Here is an 18,294-nt window from a genome sequence, read left to right as displayed (position 1 = left end):
TTTATACAGTCACATCCACTGTTGAGGCAAAGTCACATGAGGGTTTTTTGAGCATCGAAGGATTTATTCGGTAAATGTTTTTCCAAAATGGTTCTCCTCAATTAAGCGCAGAAGGGGTTTAAAAATAGGATGGATGGAAACATTTCTATTTACTTCCATCAACACATTTAAAACTAAATGACTTTCTTTTTCTGCAGACATGATGGTGAGTAAATGAGGACAGAATTTTCATGTTTGGATGAACTAACCCTTTAAGTATCCAAAAGGTTTTTGAGCCACTGAATTACTTTATTATGCACACTGCATTTTTCCATATATAAACCTGTTATAATCACAACACTTGTAATCACGCATGTCATGCATTACGTCCAATTTAAAGTGCGCCCAGCCCTATAAATACGCTTCCACATATAATGTTATTGAATCAGTAAGTGCAGCACAATTTTATTTTGTTTTCTTTAAGTTTTGTGTGCACTAAAACACTAAGATGTGCACAACAGAAACTGGCGGTCACAGTAACAAACCTGGTCTTAGTTTCTTGCCTATGTGCGCCAAACAGACGAGGCTATACATATGTACACCAGAGGCTCTGAAGATATTCAACTGATCAAATGGACCTTACACCACTGACGGTGTACCAGTTTGTGTAATTATGGTTGCATGTGTAGTCATGAGTTTGGAAGAATCTGAAGTCAAGTACACTGAAGGGGGTTTTCTCATGCAGTCAGAGATGGCTGAAGGCTAGTCTGAGCCTCAGATGGACCGGACCGGCTGGTGCATATTACACACAAATGCCAAGAACTTTTGAAAATTGCCGTTTCCAGTCGCCAGAATTGCCAGAATTCATGAATCAGGATGCACAGGTTTTTAGTAGCCTGTCGAGGAACAAAAAGTTTACAAAGTCTGCTAGAATAAGTGAAAGAACTAGTTACTCCATTTGCCAAAGTTTGTGAGGTTTTTGTAATTTATTCTTTGTTGTTAGTTAATAATTAGCTTGAATAATTGCTCAGCAGTCTCTGTTTATGTACGGAAAATGTTTGTAGACATTGTAGTCTTTCTGTCCACAAAAAATATTTTATGTTTTTCATTAACATAATCACAGAATATACAGCGTTGCTTCATGATGATATCTTGTTGTATATTCCGTCTGTGGAATAAGGTGTATAATTGAACCGGACAGATGAATTGAGCAGAATTAAGATTAAAGGGTACGTTTTACCCATGTGTGGGTTTCTTGACTGATCTATGTGTCATTCTTTCTGCAGTGACAGTGTACAGATGACACATCGCTTCACTCATTACTTTTCTAGTAATTATCTAGCCTCTCTAATGTTGGCTATATAAAGCCATGTGTGCTCATGTGCTTCACCCTTACCAGAAAATCCAGTTAAAATCATCTTTTAAGTCAACATAAAATTGAACCCAACCCTATTTACTGTCTTAATACTTGTTTCTGGTCTTATTGCAGATGATTTTCAGTGCACATTACTGTAAAGATAAAACGTCTCGGGTTACGACTGTAACCCCTGTTCCCTGAGAAGGGAACGAGACACTGCGTCGTTGAAAACGACTCTTTGGGGACGCTCCCTTAGCGTGCCCCTCTGAAGTATGAATGAAAGTAATCCAATCCTGATTGGTGTTGCGTCATGACGTAACATGTGACGGCATAACCGGATGTATAAAAGGAGACGCCGGACACACACACATTAGCCTCGCGACGAAGCAAGCCGCTCCTAGGTGTAGAGGGGCGTGGCAAGACGACACAGTGTCTCGTTCCCTTCTCAGGGAACAGGGGTTACAGTCGTAACCCGAGACGTTCCCTTTCGAGGGAACTCAACACTGCATCGTTGAAAACGACTCTTTGACGAACGAATGCCCACTAAGCCACGCACCGAAACCTGTCCTAGAGTGAAACTGAAACATACACTAGCTAGGATGAGAGCACTTGTGCGCCGGGCGTACTAGGGAGGTGCAGACTATAGAATCTAATGAAAGTGTGAGGAGAGGCCCAACCGGCCGCCTCACAGATTTCATGAATGGGGACTCCTACATGAAGGGCTCTAGAGGATGCTATACCTCTAGTAGAGTGAGCCCTAATAGCCAAGGGTGAAGGTAAATCACGCAGTCTATAGGCCAAAGTAATAGCCTGAACTATCCAGTTGCTAATAGTTTGTTTAGAAGCAGGTAATCCCTTCCTAGGTGATCCAAAGCACACTAGAAGTTGGTCCGACCTCCTCCAGGAAGAGGACCTCTCAAGGTAAACTCTCAAAGCCCTGACAGGACAGAGCAAATGGAGCCTTTCCTCTTCTTCCGACACATGTGGTGGAGGGTGAAAAGCCTGAAGAACTGTTGACTAGGGATGGGACGATTACCGGTTTCACTATAAACCACGATAAAATGTACTGACGGTTAGTATTATCGTTTAAAATTCAATTATCATTAAAACCGTGTTTGATTATCGCGATTTTAATAACTCACTATAAATCCTGTCCAGCCAGCAACAGTCTGATGCAGGCGCGCAATGTTGGGTTTTTTTTATTCGGGAAGGAGTGGCGGAAAGCAGTGACCGTGTTCGGGAGATTTTTCAGCCTTTTAAGAGGACCAAATCTGAGGTGTGGTCGTATTTTGGCATTTACAAAAATCCTGAGGGAAACTTTATCGAGGATGGTCACTCTGTCTGCAGAACATGCTCAAAAAAAAGTCGCAGTGATAGAGAAAAACACTTCAAATCTGCCAAGCCGTCCTGTGAGACCATTACACACTGTTGTAGCGAACGCAAGGCAAGTTAACTTTGATCTCAATACTAAAACTACATCTGGGAAATAATTGGGCACAAAATGTTGTTTTGAGTTGAAATATTTTATCTCACTCACTTGAAATAAACTAAAAGCTTCTGCTAAGAAAAGTTTGCAGCAAGTGGCTTTGAGCCAAAGACGAACGAACAATTTAAAACAAGACTATTAAGAGAGACATTTAAGAGATAATAATGTATATTCATTGTACACTTAAAACACTGATTTCTTTTTACCGCATAATTACGGGGACATATTGAATAGAGATTAATGTCTCCATTCTTACCTGTTAAATCCATTTTGTACAGCGTACAAAACTCATCCAGACAAGATGATCACAACAATATTATCAAATTCTGTAAACAATAAATCAACTCCGATTTCATTTTCAATACAATCAATAACGGAGACGCAAGATGACAAGTTGTATTTGAATGAAATGAGAGCGCGCGTCCGTTGTGATATATGGATGTGCGCTGTGGGTTATAATATGTTGCTATTGACGACGGTCATTATAAGGAAGGAAATGCCACAGAATAGAATCTTGCTTTAAAAAGTGCATAGAGCTTCTTGTTTTATTTGTTGTTTGTTGATTCTTGAATATTAAACTTGTTGAAATGTTTTCAGTGTGAGCATCAGTTCTTTTTTAACACTTTCATCTTGTTTTAACAAAACCGTGATAATATTGATAATCACGATAATTTCGGTTACTATTATCGTGATATGAAATTTTCATACCGTCCCATCCCTACTGTTGACTGTGCCACATTAGATGGCACCTTAGGCACATAACCAGGCCTAGGATGTAAAATAGCGTTTACTCCGCAAGCCAAAGTGGACAATGGGACGTCTCTCGAGACGCAAATAGATCCACTTCCATTCGTCCGAATTTTTGCCATATTAACTTCACCACTTCTGGATGAAGTCTCCATTCCCCGGGCCTCAGCCCCTGCCTCGACAGGATGTCTGCTCCCTGATTCTGAACCCCCGGGATAAATATTGCTTTGATGGATAAAATTTTCCCTTGGGTCAATAAAATTATCTGATGCGCCAATCTGGATAGAGGGCGCGATCTGAGTCCCCCCTGTCGGTTCAGATAAGCTACCACTGATGTGTTGTCCGTACGTATCAGGACATGGTAACCCTTGATGTCTGGAAGGAAGCTCCTCACAGCCCTGAAAACAGCCAACATCTCTAGACAATTTATATGCCAAGAATGATGATGGTCCTGCCACAGACCCCTGGCAAAGCGGCCGTCCATGACCGCGCCCCAGCCAGTAAGGGAGGCGTCTGTCGAAACGGTTTTCCGGCGACATGACGCCCCTAAAACTGGCCCTTGGGACAGGAACCAAGGTTTCTTCCATATTAATAGGGAACGAAGGCAGCTGCGCGTAACCTTTATTATACGGAACGGATTCCCCTTGGGGGAAAACCCCTTGGCTTTCAGCCACCACTGAAGGGGCCTCATGTGGAGAAGGCCCAAAGGTATTATGTTTGATGCCGCTGCCAGGAGGCCCAGCAGTCTTTGAAATTGCTTTACAGTGATGGCCTGGCCTAGTCTTATCCCAGAAACCATGGTTAGGATAGACTCGATGCATGTGGGAGACATATGTGCCCGAATCGTAACTGAATCCCATACCACACCCAGAAAAATAGTTTTCTGAACTGATTCTAACACACTCTTTTTTTAAATTGAGTCTCAACCCTAAATTCTGAATGTGACCAAGGACGACATCTCGATGCCGAACTGCCATCTCCCGCGACTGAGCCAGAATGACCCGGTTGTCGATGTAATTTAGTATACATATGCCCTGGAGTCTTAGTATAAGTGTATGGATGCAGCCAGAGCTGCATCCATACACTTCGTGAATGTTCGGGGAGAGAGTGCTAGGCCGAACGGATGGACCCGATATTGGTATGCTTTGCCCCCAAAAGCGAACCTTAGGAACCCCCTGTGACATGGAAGGATGGAGACATGAAAATAGGCGTCTTTTAGGTCTATCGTGACAAACCAGTCCTCGGTCCTCATTTGATTCACTATAATGGGAATGGTGAGCATCTTGAACCTGAACCTCCTCAGAGCCAGATTCAGATGCCTTAAGTCTAAAATCGGCCTCAGTCCTCCATTCTTCTTTGGAACTATAAAGTAAGGGCTGTAAAACCCCGATTCCCTGTCTGGTAGGGGAACGATTTCTATGGCCCCTTTGACCAGGAGAGTCTGTATTTCTTGTTCCATAACCCGAGCCTGTTCTGGAACCACTGTAGTCGGCACCACACCTGCAAACTTGGGGGGTCTGTGACCGAACTGCAGTCTCTAACCATCTTTTATTATATTCAGGACCCACATAGATATATTAGGAAGATTTTGCCATTTTCCCAGAAATTCTACTAAGGGAACCAGTCTCTCGAGACTGGTCTCGGGTATCTTTTGAGCACTGTTCTCGACTTCCTGAAGCGGTAGAACGGCAGGTGCTAGATGAGAAATATTTTGTAACCATAGTGGTTGCTCTTTTAAAAACTTTTGTGGCAGACATGGTGTAGCTGCATCCAGCATACAGTTGGATGTTCCAAGGAAATTGATGTGACCTGAAGCATCAGAGATGGCGGGATGACATCTTTTTACTTTTTGCGAGATCCTTTTGCGATCCCCACGATCTAAGCCTCCGTGTTGCCTCAACAGACGTGGGATCGCAAGCTTGGCCATCCTTATTAGCCAAAATATCCAAGCGGGAGCGCAGCACTCTCATAGATAGTGCTTCACAAGGTTCACAGGCAGATCCCTCAAGAGCTGCCTGTCCGTGCTGTACTCCCAAACAGTTTACACAAAGTTGATGTGTGTCCCCACCTGTGATAAATCTTGGGCAGGGGTGCACACATCTGACAAACTGTTTACTCGCCATAATATTTTTCTTGCTTTAAATCAGACAAACAACACCAAATAGACAGAGACAGTTCAACACAGAGCGCTTGCTGAAGAGCGAAAGCAATGTGTGTGTGTCCGGCGTCTCCTTTTATACATCCGGTTATGCCGTCACATGTTACGTCATGACGCAACACCAATCAGGATTGGATTAGTTTCATTCATACTTCAGAGGCGCACGCTAAGGGAGCGTCCCCAAAGAGTCGTTTTCAACGACGCAGTTTTGAGTTTTGCTTAAACTTGCTTAAAGGAATAGTTCACTTAAAAATGAAAATGCTGTGATCATTTACTCACCCTCAAGTTGTTTCAAACCTGTACGAGTTTCTTTCTTGAGTTGATGTATTTTTTCCCTACTATGGAAGTCAATGTGGTCCATCAACTGTCGTGTTATCAACATTCTTCAAAATATCTTCTATTGTGTTCAGCAGAAGACAGTAACTCATACAGGTTTGAAACAACTTGAGGGTGAGTAAATGTTCATAGAATTTTCATTTTTAAGCGAATTTTTCCTTTAAGCAACTTGCCTTTTCAACTCCCTTCACCTAGGCCAAAAATAGTGTTAGCCAAAGCAGTTGATCTGTTTTAGGTATGATTGTCTTACCAATAGTTAATGAGTAATTTAATTGCAGTTAAAATTAAAGTATAGGGTACTTCAATAATAGCAAATTACAGCATATATGAAAAATGTATACCATAACGATGCTCTTGGTATGAACTTGACCTTCAGCCTCCACCTAAAGGCTCCTCAAAAGTAATCTTCAACAATCAACTGCAACTGGACTCCATCCTAAACCTCACCAAGTAAATCCCTGTTAAGGAAAATTTGCTGATTTCTTTGCTTGAATATTCTGTATGACTTAGAACTATGTTGTGGCAGAGGTAAAATGGGTTGCAAATTCTGATTCACGTTGACTTAAGGTGGTAGTTATGTTTGTGAACACAGTAGCTTGTCTCTAACTGGTCCAAGCTGATGTAGATGGTTGACCAGCTGTTGGGGACCTGGCTGATGTGTTACACCATCTTGGTCAAGGACGTTTTTGGAAAAAGCAGGTCATACCAGCTTAAGGTGGTGAAGTAAGATGGTTCATTTGGTTGACCAGCAAGTGGGAACCTAGTTGAATTTGGGCTAGAAAAAAAAAACATGCTATGTTTGTTTTTATCTCATCCAAGATGGTCTACCAGCTCTGCTAGGTTCCCACAATCTGCTAGTCCAGCCAGCTTATCAACCATCTAAACTACAAGTAATTATGTTGTTGTTGCTCAACTTGTAGACTATAAAGCTAGCAAGCCCATGGTCAATGGTTCCGTTTCCAGGGAACACTGATACTGATAAAATGTTGTAACTTGAATGTACTAACCAGCTATTGGCTACCAGCTAGATACAACCTTAAGCTGGTTTTAACTGGTTTAACCAGAGAAGCCTCATTTCTTGTACAGAATATCAAAAGTTAGTGTGGCCCTCAAAGCTTCTCCAAGTCGTAGTCTTCTTCCCTATCCTATCTCTTTTCCCCTTTCTGTCCATTTCTCCTTGTGCGAACCCATTGTTCATTTCTTTGTTCTCTCTTTTTTCCTTTTCTTCCTATCTGTGTTCCTAGGCAGCCCATTGAGTAACTTCTTTGACGTAATTAAACAACTTTTTTCAGACGAGAAGAATGGCCAGGTGCCTCTTCCACCTGGCTCGCCCAACAGACACCCATCTAACGCCCGTCGCCACGACCCTCAGCCTAGTGACTCTAAATGCCCTGCGGGCAATCCCAGGGACAATGCCAAGCTGGTGGCATCCTTTGGGATACAGGAGCATCCCTAACACTTTCCCAATCAAGCTTTTTCAAACGTACCTACATAAAAGCACTAAAATATGTCTTAGAGATGATGGGATTTATACTTGGACAAACTTTTGTATGATGGAATGAGTTAAAAACAAGTTATGACACAAACCCAGACACATTTCCTCTGTCACCGTCTTTGCCATGTCAGTTTGCCAGCCCCTTCCTAAACCCCTGTTGTTTCTACCCCAGATGTTTTCATGTCTTTTACGTCTACCTTCCCGTTTTCCTCACCTTTGTGACGGCTTGTCTTTGCTGCTAGGAATTATCCAGAAAACGTATTAAAACGCTGCCCCACTTCCCTGCATATCCTGTGACGGACATTTATTGACAGACGGCACTTTTCATGACGAACAAGCAGGTTACCAAGGAGATGGACACTTCATCCTTCGTCCACTCTTCCCTTCCCACTCTCCGGTCTCTCCACGCTTGACAAGGATTAAAATACAAATACACAACACTTGCCCTACCATCATCTCAGCATCCTAACCTGTTAAAATGGTCGACCAGCTGGTGGTAACTAGCTGCTCCAACAGACTCTGTTCCAAAACTTAGTGAGCTGCCTCTAAGATACTGTACCCAGACATCCCACCTGTCCCAGAAGGTCCGGGTGTCGGTTGATAGTGAGTCCCTGATGGACGCAATATTATGTACAATATCCCAGAAATCAATCAAGCGAGAGAGAAAGCATGTTTCCATGTGGTATTAGATGCATTTTCTGTGGTCAGCTAAGACGCATTACCCTAACTCCTGGGATTACCTAACTCAGTCTCACGGCAATCCGTACAAATTTACAAGGTGGCTAATTCGTACGAATTCATATGAATGACCTACCCCTGACCCCGCCCCTAAACCTACCCATCACTGGGGTTTAGACAAATCATACGAATTAGCCACCTTTTACTCACTTGTAAAAATTTGTAGGAATCTGTCGTGAGATAGCGTTGGATAATCCCACGTTTCAAATGTGTCTTCTGTGACAACTTTGTGATTTTGTGGAGATCCTCTGCTCTTTTTTCGTCACACTCAACTAAATCATTTTCACTTTCGGTGGACGGATAATGAACAAACCCGTGTTAGGCAGTTTATGCGCATGAATTTAATAGTATAATATAATTTTTTTAATATATTATGGTGGGTGTTGTACCATCTCCCAGAAATGAGTTTTGGCAGGGTGGGATGTCTGGATACGTCACTTTGATCACATTATAATGCAGTCCCTTACTGCAATGCAATAAACTTTGTACAAAAAAATCCTTCAACATGGCGGGCTAAGCACTTTAATCAGTCTAATTAAAATAAGAACTATTTTACCCACTATTTGTTTATGTATTTTTATGCACATTAGAGAAGGGTGCTGATAGCATGTAGCAACATGCTAATGTCAAACTCAGTTGAAATCAATTGAACTGTGCTGTTGTGAGCTTAGTAATATGGCAGCTGTACTGAAGTCATCTAGAGTCTCCTGTGCGCATAAGTTGAGGAGCGCTGTTTGTATGACACACCAAGTTGTTAACTATGAAAAGCATTTCAAATAATTAGTTAGCTTAGCAACATGCTAATGGCAAACTCTACTGAAATCATTTATGAATGGAGTCTCCAGTGCACATGGTGTGAGGAGTGCTCTTTGTATATCACACAGAGTTCACTTATGAGGTTACGATTCAGGAAACCATCAAAAGCCTGGTGCAGACACTTTTGGCCATGATTTTGCCATCTAGGACAACTTTTCAGGAGTTGTATAAGAGTTATTTCATCATACAAATGTGGAAAACCAGTAGAAAAAAATCATGTGTGTATCTTGCTTTAGAAGATAGTAGATAGCAAGGCAGCTCGCTAGGTTTGGAACAAAATTTCACACTCAAAATACTAGTCATGAACACACATTCACACAACTCTAGGATGTTTGCACTCAGATTCATAAAGACCATAGGAAAAAACTAAACACGTCGAGAAGGAAAATATGACTTTGAGAGCTTGTCCTGGAGATGTGGATTTTTTTCAAATTGTATCGTTTCAATTTGTGATCTTTTATTTATTTATGACTTTATGTTTGAAGAACATCACTTGATCTTAAATCATTGCTGCAGACTGAAACGTGGTTTTCAGTGAGTTTGGGACTCGGGACGGGACGGGACGGGATGGGGTGGGGGTGGGGGGGGGGATAGTACTGAATGAATTTATCCTAATGAATGAATCTCTGTTGTACAGATTGAATATAATTATGTCAAATAAAATGTCTAGATGTGGCACTAGCTTTAGTTCTGTTGTAGATTCAGATTTGAAATCTTGTGTTGCTAGTCTTTATTTAATTATTATTTAACCTTTGTATTTCTGTATTTATTGCCTGAAGGAACAATTTGTTTCATTTAATCAAATTGGTTAGACACTGAAATGCAGTGTTTAATTATTTTATTTTGTCTCTTTTTTTCTGATCATTTCTCATGTTCGCTACCAGCAAATACAAAAAAAATGTTGAATACATTGTGGATATTTTTGTATTTTTTTCTGTGTTTTTATTTTGTGTTTTATCTCTGTCCTTATTTATTATCATCCAGTTATATATATATATATATATATATATATATATATATATATATATATATATATATACATATATATATATATACATATACACATGAGACTTGAATGTTATTTATTTATGACAATAATGTGTTTGTTTTTATCAGGGCAACACAATTTTGTTTGTTTAAAGAAACTTTCTAATGTCTTGATTTGTAAAAGTACTGTGGACTTTACGAATCTTTCTTTCCTAGCTTCAAAAGAGAAGAAAATAGTATGTAAAAACAAACAAACCACAAAAAAGCTAATTTAACAGTAATTTAAGAATGTAGTTTAGCCTCTATGGGGAAGAAATGAACTTCTTGATATCAATGTCAGCTTCATATCATTGTGTGTGTACAATGGATGACAAAAAAAAAGCTGTTCTTGGATCAGTTCTACTGTAAATATGATGTTGTGGCCTACGGGAAAGTCGAAGGCCGTTCCTGCTCTTTGCTTTTGACTTGTATTGCTGTGTGCATGCACGCATTTTCTTTGCATGGCTTTAACGTAACTATTCTCAAAAATCGCACTATTTTCTCAGATCTGCAATCTTTTAATGGAAAAAAAAACATCTGCCATCACCTTCAACCTCTGTTAGTCTCTCTGCGATTTTTTTGTTTTGTTCTCTTTCTGTTTTCCTGTCATGTTTTCAACTATACGCTGTAAGCGAGCGACACAACGCAGCTTTTGCTCGCTGGCAGTGTCTGTGTGGTATCTGTTTATAAAATGCTTCCTTTTGTCTGTATGTACCTCAACCAGGAAAGATTTGGATGTTCATGGCCACCTTTTTACAGACAGCTGGTTTAAATGAAACAAAAATAAAGCAATACATGTTGTGAACTTTCCTATTTTATACAGCTATGAAGCAGACTTAAACAAAATAAAATAAAATTGTCCGTGCAGAGCAGGAACATGCGCTTAAAGTTGTAAAAATCCCCTTGTATCATAACTGTGAGCAATTTCAGAGAGAAAAATGAAACAATAAACTGATTCACTTAATAGGATGATACTAGCGAGTGTTCATGATTACTGAGTGGGTGAGGGTTTATCAGTCAAACAATGATCAAAGACAGAAGTCATATAATATGCCCATGACTGATTATTGTGCATACATGCAAATTTGCTGAAATTACCTTTTATGATTCAAGGAACTGGTTTATTTTCTGATTGAAGCCATCTACTTCAGTTTAACATGTTAGATGTTATTTTTATTGTGATGGAAATATCTATTTTTATTTTGTTAAAACGTTTTATTGTGATACAAATGTTCAGTCTATCATTATAGTTATGCGTTTAATAATATTGAAATTACATCAATACTGCTTTATTTACTTTTATACAACAATTAGTCCTTAAATGTGATTGGCCGAGTGCGTGCGTTCCACGAGCGCTGAGAGCAGCACTGGGACTTTTATCACCATTTGTATCACTCCGCTTTTAGCCTGTCCAGTTACAGACAGATTCGACGTTGTGGCGTGCAGTGATAGGTATCTTTTTATGTTAATCAGAGTTTTTGTACTAACCAGCCGCGACGGCGACATTTAATTAACAATTATTTAATTTTAGATATCGTTTTGCATCCCTTTAATAGCCATAATGTAGGCTTTGTGACCATGGATAATTTCCCTCAGATAACTAAACAAACGGGTGACAATGACAATGACTTTATCGAACTCTGTATTTTGAATAACATTGAAATTGTGAGGATTTTTGATTACTCTTTTTTTTGTGCAGGTTACATTGTTATGCCAGTAAATTACGACAAGTAACTGTATTTTATGTGAATTACAAGCCACTGAATCATTAGGCCTAGTGAACCGTTTCGTTCTAAACAAGCACTGATTCTATGAAGGTAAAATGATGACATAAAGAATCGCATGCGCAGGGTAAGATTTGTGAAAGTGTACATAAGATTGCAAGCGTAAATTAAATTTTCATGTGCAAGATTAGATTTGTAAAGGTTTAAATCGCCCTTCAAGTGTTAGAAAAAAATATTTGCAGCATTTAACGTTAACTGTTATTCGTAAGTGTAATTCATGTATTTTGAAGCTGCCGCTTCATGCTAATGCAAAATAAATAGGATCTGTATTCTTCAGACTTTCATTTTTCCGCGCTTATACTTTTGGCACGGGTTTTGAGCACAAATGCGGCCAAAAGCACTGTAAGCCTGTGAACAGCAATTTGCAATCGAAAACAACAGAGGCAGGAACTGCAAAACAGATTAATTGCGTAAAATCAAACTTTGTGTAAAAAAAATAAACTGTTGCAAATGTATACATGACTTCTTGTGTGCATGAGGCAAACAGTTTCCGAAATAACCGGATTTGTACAGTTGCGTCTTTCTTTTTCCTGCGCTTCCAGTTTTGGCACGATTCTCTCACTAACGGAGTTCTCTTACGAGAGGTTCTCTCGTATTGCGTAAGTTTAGCTTACGCTACGGGAAAGATTCATCTTCTCGAGATACTGAAGCCAAAAAATTATCCTTAATTTTGTATTCCTTGTCAACGCAGTGCAGCAGCTAGCAGACCTAGAGCAGGCCATCTCGCGTGCTCATTGGCTGCCCTGCGGGCAACTGCTGCAGCCTACCAGTGAGCCCGGCGTGACGTCACGCCCAATGAAGGGCGCCCGCGCCTTCATAGCGTCACAGCACGCCAGAATGGGCGTGGCTTAGCGTATAACACTAGGGGCTGTAGGCTGAATTCCCTGATTTTTCGTCTCTTCAGCGAGCTCTTCGCATCGCTGGATCTGAGAGAAGCCACCGCCGCCGTCGAACAGCGGACAGCCAGCTTAGGAGAGCGCTGAGGAAGCCGGCCGTCTTCGCCACCTTCAGCCATCCGTGCGAGCTACGCTATCCGGCGACGTATCCTTTACCTTGCTAAAACCTATTCTAAAACCTATTCTAAAAGAGCAGCGAGTGTCTTTTTTAAGACGCCTCGCACTTCCGGCTGTGAAGCGCTTCCGCTGTCGACCCTGCGGGCTCGACTCGAAGCCTTCAACACCCCCCGCCTCTCCTCACCGACGCGCAGCTGCCGCTCACGAGCCTCACTGCCGTCGCATCTGAGAATGAGGCCGAGGGACACCTACGAGCACGCGGCTAGCTCTCTTTACGTTACAAGAGAGCTACCCCGCCCTCGTGTCCCCGTTCGCGCGTCATGCAGAGCCCTCTCGAGCTCTCTGCATGACCCGGACGGGCATCATCTGTGTTACATGTAGGTCCCGTGCCCACTACTCGTGCGCGCGCCCTCGTACAAACACTGTTCCAGTTCTGCTCGACCACCGAGCACGCGGCTAGCTCTCTTTACGTTACAAGAGAGCTACCCCGCCCTCGCGTCCCCGTTCGCGCGTCATGCAGAGCCCTCTCGAGCTCTCTGCATGACCCGGACGGGCTTGCGCGCCGCCGTCGAAATGTCTCGCCATGTCAGTCCCCTTAGATAAGGCTACTGCAGTGGTGTATTTGGCAGCCAACGAGCCGGTAATGCAACCCGCTCGCCTGCACACATCCGCCGTTCTCGCGGCGACCCAGAGAAATCTCAAGTGAGTATAATGTCAGATTAAGAATGTAAGTTACGTGCCCGCTCACGAGCGCTCACGCTTACTAACAGACACATCGCCTCCGAAAAGACGTGCGTGTTTAAGTTTATTCCCTGTCAGTCCCCTTCAAACAGGCTACTGCAGTGGTTCAATTAGCAGCCAACGAGCCGGTCTGTTGACCCTCTCGCCTGCACACAAACGCCGATTTCACGGCGACCCAGAAAAATCTCAAAATGAGTAAAATGTCTGGTCCGGCTCATGCCGTCGGTGTTGTAAGTGTAATGAAAGTGCCCACGCCCCAGTGTTCACCACTACACATAAGCACTCCGAACCTCGCAGAGCACACTCTCATGAAGCGCAGAAAAGCCGCTCGAGTGTTGAATGTAAGAAATGTGTCCACAAGTCTGTGCCCACTATCTGCCCGCTCTGTTACACGATCAAGAAAGCAGGTTATGAATGTAAGTCTCGTGCCCGCCAGAGTGCGTTCACGCTTGCTAACACAAACCTCCCCCCGGGCTCCGCCCGCGCGTTTAAGCGTTATCACAAAACGCAAGGCATTAATAAAACGTTCCCCATCCATTATGATCGGGGCGTCAAATACACTTGTAAGTCTAGTGCCCGCGCTCACACTTACAGGAAGCTTTTCCACCCGGAGCGCTGCTCGCGCGTCAAAGAGTGAAAAAAGAATGTTCCCCATCCCTTATGATTGGGACATCTCACATAAATCAGCCGGTCTCGGCTTTCAGCGAGCAGCCATTGCCCAGGACAGAGAGCGCGCGCGCCGCGCTTTCGGCTCCGGGTCAGTTTCACAAAAGAAAGCAGGTTATGGATGTAAGTCTCGTGCCCGCCAGAGTGCGTTCACACTTGCTAACACAAACCTCCCCCCGGGCTCCGCCCGCGCGTTTTTAAGTGTTATCACAAAACGCAGGGCATTAATAAAACGCTCCCCATCCATTATGATCGGGGCGTCAAATACACTTGTAAGTCTCGTGCCCGCGCACACGCGCTCACGCTTACTGGAAGCTTTTCAGCCCGGAGCGCTGCTCGCGCGTCAAAAAGTAAAAAAAAAAAAAAGAATGTTCCCCATCCCTTATGATTGGGACATCTCATATAAATCAGACGGTCTCGGCTTTCAGCGAGCAGCCATTGCCCAGAACCGAGAGCGCGCGCGCCGCGCTTTCGGCTCCGGGTCAGTTTCACAAAAGAAAGCAGGTTATGAATGTAAGTCTCGTGCCCGCCTGAGTGCGTTCACGCTTGCTAACACTAACCTCCCCCCGGGCTGCGCCTGCGCGTTTAAGTGTTATCACAAAACGCAGGGCATTAATAAAACGCTCCCCATCCATTATGATCGGGGCATCAAATACACTTGTAAGTCTCGTGCCCGCGCACACGCGCTCACGCTTACAGGAAGCTTTCCCGCCCGGAGCGCTGCTCGCGCGTCAAAAAATGACAAAAGACTGTTCCCCATCCCTTATGATTGGGACATCTCACATAAATCAGCCGGTTTCGGCTTTTCAGCGAGCAGCCATTGCCCAGAACCGAGAGCGCGCGCACCGCGCTTTCGGCTCCGGTTCAGTTTCACAAGCCCGCAAATGGCGATTTCCCCCCTAGCGGCTCACATAGCTGCGTGGGAAACTATCCCAGGGATTTCAGAATGGGTGTTGAGCACAATAAAGCAGGGCTATACACTTCAATTCATTCGCCGTCCCCCGCGCTTTCAAGCCCGGACCGCGACGATTGTGAATGCGTAAGTAGCACACCTACTTCACGCAGAAATAGCAAAGCTGCTGTGCAAAGGGGCTATAGAAAAGGTACCGCCTTCTCTGAGCGAGTCAGGCTTTTACAGACGATATTTTCTCGTACCCAAGAAGGACGGAGCCTTCAGACCTATCCTAGATCTGAGATATTTGAACTAAGTGCTTGCGAAAAGACCGTTCAAAATGCTTACGACCAGGAAAATCCTCACGCACGTTCGCCCGAGGGACTGGTTTATTTCTCTAGATCTGAAGGATGCCTATTTTCAGATTCAGATAGTACCCCGTCACAGGCAATTTTTGAGATTCGCCTTCGACGGTCAGGTATATCATTACACCGTCCTGCCGTTCGGCCTGTCCCTGGCACCCAGTACATTTACGAAGTGCATGGACGCGGCGCTCGCCCCCCTGAGAAGTCAGGGGCTTGCGAATAATGAACTATCTGGACGATTGGCTGATATTGGCACAGTCAGAGACAGAACTGCTATCTCACAGAACAGTGCTTCTCAGTCATCTGGAAAGCTTGGGTCTCACGATCAACTGGACCAAGAGCTCATTACTGCCCAGCCAGTCAATTTCCTTTTATGAATAGCACTGGACTCGGTGACCATGACGGCTCGTTTATCGACACAGCGCGCGCGCCGTGTTCGCCACCTAGCCGCATCTTTCCAGAAGGGCAGCTTTCTCCCTTTGAAAACATTTCAAAGGATGTTGGGCTGTATGGCATCAGCTGCAGCGGTGCTCCAGCTGGGCCTACTGCGCATGCGCCCGCTCCAACGCTGGTTGAATGCTCGCGTGTCCCGCCGGGTGTCTGGCGGCCAGAAAATCAGAGTGACTCAGACCTGCATAACAGCTCTGCAGCCCTGGTTAGTGGCCGACTGGTACCAGCAGGGAGTAATGATGGGAACCATCTCTTATCGTAAAGTGATCTCGTCAGACGCGTCCAACTCGGGTTGGGGCGCACTGTTCGAGGGCAGACCGGCCTTTGGCCAGTGGTCAGACCAGGAGAAGGGTTTTCACATAAACTGTCTGGAAATGATAGCGGTCGAGAACGCGCTGAAGTGCTTCCTCCCGTTCATACAGGACCAGCATGTTCTTGTCCGCTCGGACAACATGTCTGTGGTATCCTATGTAAACCGTCAGGGCGGTGTCAGATCCAGAAATCTCTGCAATCTGACGGAACGCCTCCTTATTTGGTCTCCGATGCACCTGCGCTCGCTGAGGGCGGCGCATGTGCCTGGCCATTTGAACGACGGCCCAGACAAACTGTCCAGGGACAACGTTCCCCCAGGGGAATGATCCCTGCACCCCAAACGGTCTAGAAACTGTGGCGCCTATTCGGCAGAGCGGAAGTCGACCTATTTGTGTCAAAAGACAACGCTCAATGCCCGACGGTCTGTTCGAAGGATGAGGATGCGCTGGCCCAGGTTTGGCCCAGCCTCCCGCTATATGCTTTCCCTCCGGTCTATCTGTTGCCACAGGTGATCAAGAGAATCAGGGAAACGCGCCACTCGGTGCTCCTCATAGCCCCGCGTTGGGAGAATCAGATTTGGTTCCCGGAACTAGCAGGGCTGTCACATACAGCTCCGTGGCCGAATCCGGTGAGGGCAGATCTCCTCTCTCAGGCTCGCGGCACGATCTGGCATCCCAATCCAGAGCGCTGGTCTCTGCATTTATGGTTGATCAACGGGTACTCATTGCCCTGCCAGAAGGAGTGATGAACACGATCACGCAGTCTAGAGCCCCTTCCACGAGAAGGCTCTACGCGTCTAAATGGTCGGTGTTCTCTGGATGGTGCACCGACAGAGATCTGGAACCGCGGACATGCGGGGTGGCGCATCTGCTCACCTTCCTACAAGAGCTGTTGGATAAGGGAAGTTCCCCATCCACGCTCAATGTATACGTGGCGGCCGTGGCAGCGTTCGCAGAATCGACGCACGGCCAGTCATTGGTAAGACACGAGTTGGCCATCCGCTTCCTTAGAGGAGCTAGAAGGATGAATCTGCCGCGCCCCCCGTCGGTTCCCATGTGGGATCTTTCATTGGTCCTCGAGGCCCTGAAAGCTTTTCCATTTGAACCACTAGACACCGTGGGGTTGAAATATCTATCACTGAAATCCGTCTTTCTGACTGCACTGCCGTCAGTAAAACGTGTAGGGGACCTGCATGTGCTGTCTGTCAGCGAGTCGTGTCTTGAGTTCGGACCGAATGACTCTAAAGTCATCCTCAGACCTAGACATGGCTATGTCCCTAAAGTGATGGGCACTCCATTCAGAGCGCAAGTTATTTCGTTGTCAGCTCTCCCAGCATCTGACAGCGAAGGTGATGTGAATCTCCTCTGCCCTGTCAGAGCGCTGAGGTTTTACATTACGCACTCCGCCTCCTTCAGGCGTTCGGAACAGCTTTTTGTTTCGTTGGTGGGCGCACCAAGGGTCTCGCCTCCTCGAAACAGAGCCTGTCCAGATGGATAGTAGACGCTATAGCGGCCGCTTACGCGTCAAAAGGTCTGCAATGCCCTCTGGGCATCAGGGCTCATTCCACAAGAGGCGTGGCCTCTTCGTGGGCATGGTCCAGTGGAATTTCTATCCATGACATATGTGTAGCGGCGGGCTGGAGCTCCCCGTCTACCTTTGTCAGGTTTTATAACCTAGAAGTTCCTGCCTTGCAGGCTAAACTGTTGTCAGTCTGAAGGAGAGGTGTATTCTGCCCAGATCTCCTGCTCAGATCACTCTCACATGACTCAGCTCTCCTGGTTGAGCTGCACTAAGTAGGGTATGTGCCATGTGCCTATACAGACCGGCGCGCTGCTCTGTATTCCCTATGTGTGCTTATGTACAAGTGATGGCCCGCGTGGCTGGCCACCTTATTTTTTCCACTTATGGGGTTCCTCTGAAAGCTCGGGGTCTC

At 44.6% G+C, this 18,294-nt stretch overlaps 1 protein-coding gene across 11 annotated transcripts in view; it reads left to right on the top strand.

Moving 5' to 3' along the window:
- brsk2a (BR serine/threonine kinase 2a) overlaps positions 1 to 10,085 on the top strand; it is a 237,867-nt gene extending 227,782 nt beyond the window's left edge. For 5 of the 11 annotated variants that reach the window (XM_077211327.1, XM_077211320.1, XM_077211325.1 and 2 more), the window contains one exon: positions 7,308 to 8,259. In XM_077211327.1, the coding sequence (XP_077067442.1) occupies positions 7,308 to 7,519 (212 nt within the window). In that variant the 3' untranslated portion in view covers positions 7,520 to 8,259. Of the gene's footprint in view, positions 1 to 7,307 lie in introns of all 11 variants that reach the window. The other 6 variants (XM_077211328.1, XM_077211326.1, XM_077211319.1 and 3 more) reach the window with 3 other exon arrangements.
- The last annotated feature ends 8,209 nt before the right edge of the window (positions 10,086 to 18,294 follow it).

The sequence above is a fragment of the Siphateles boraxobius genome, unplaced genomic scaffold, assembly GCF_051911475.1.
Source record: "Siphateles boraxobius isolate OS27281-9 unplaced genomic scaffold, OSU_SipBor_1 65, whole genome shotgun sequence".
NCBI lineage: Eukaryota > Metazoa > Chordata > Actinopteri > Cypriniformes > Leuciscidae > Siphateles > Siphateles boraxobius.
Note: the sequence above shows the minus strand (reverse complement) of the source record. Positions and strands in the feature narration are given on the sequence as shown.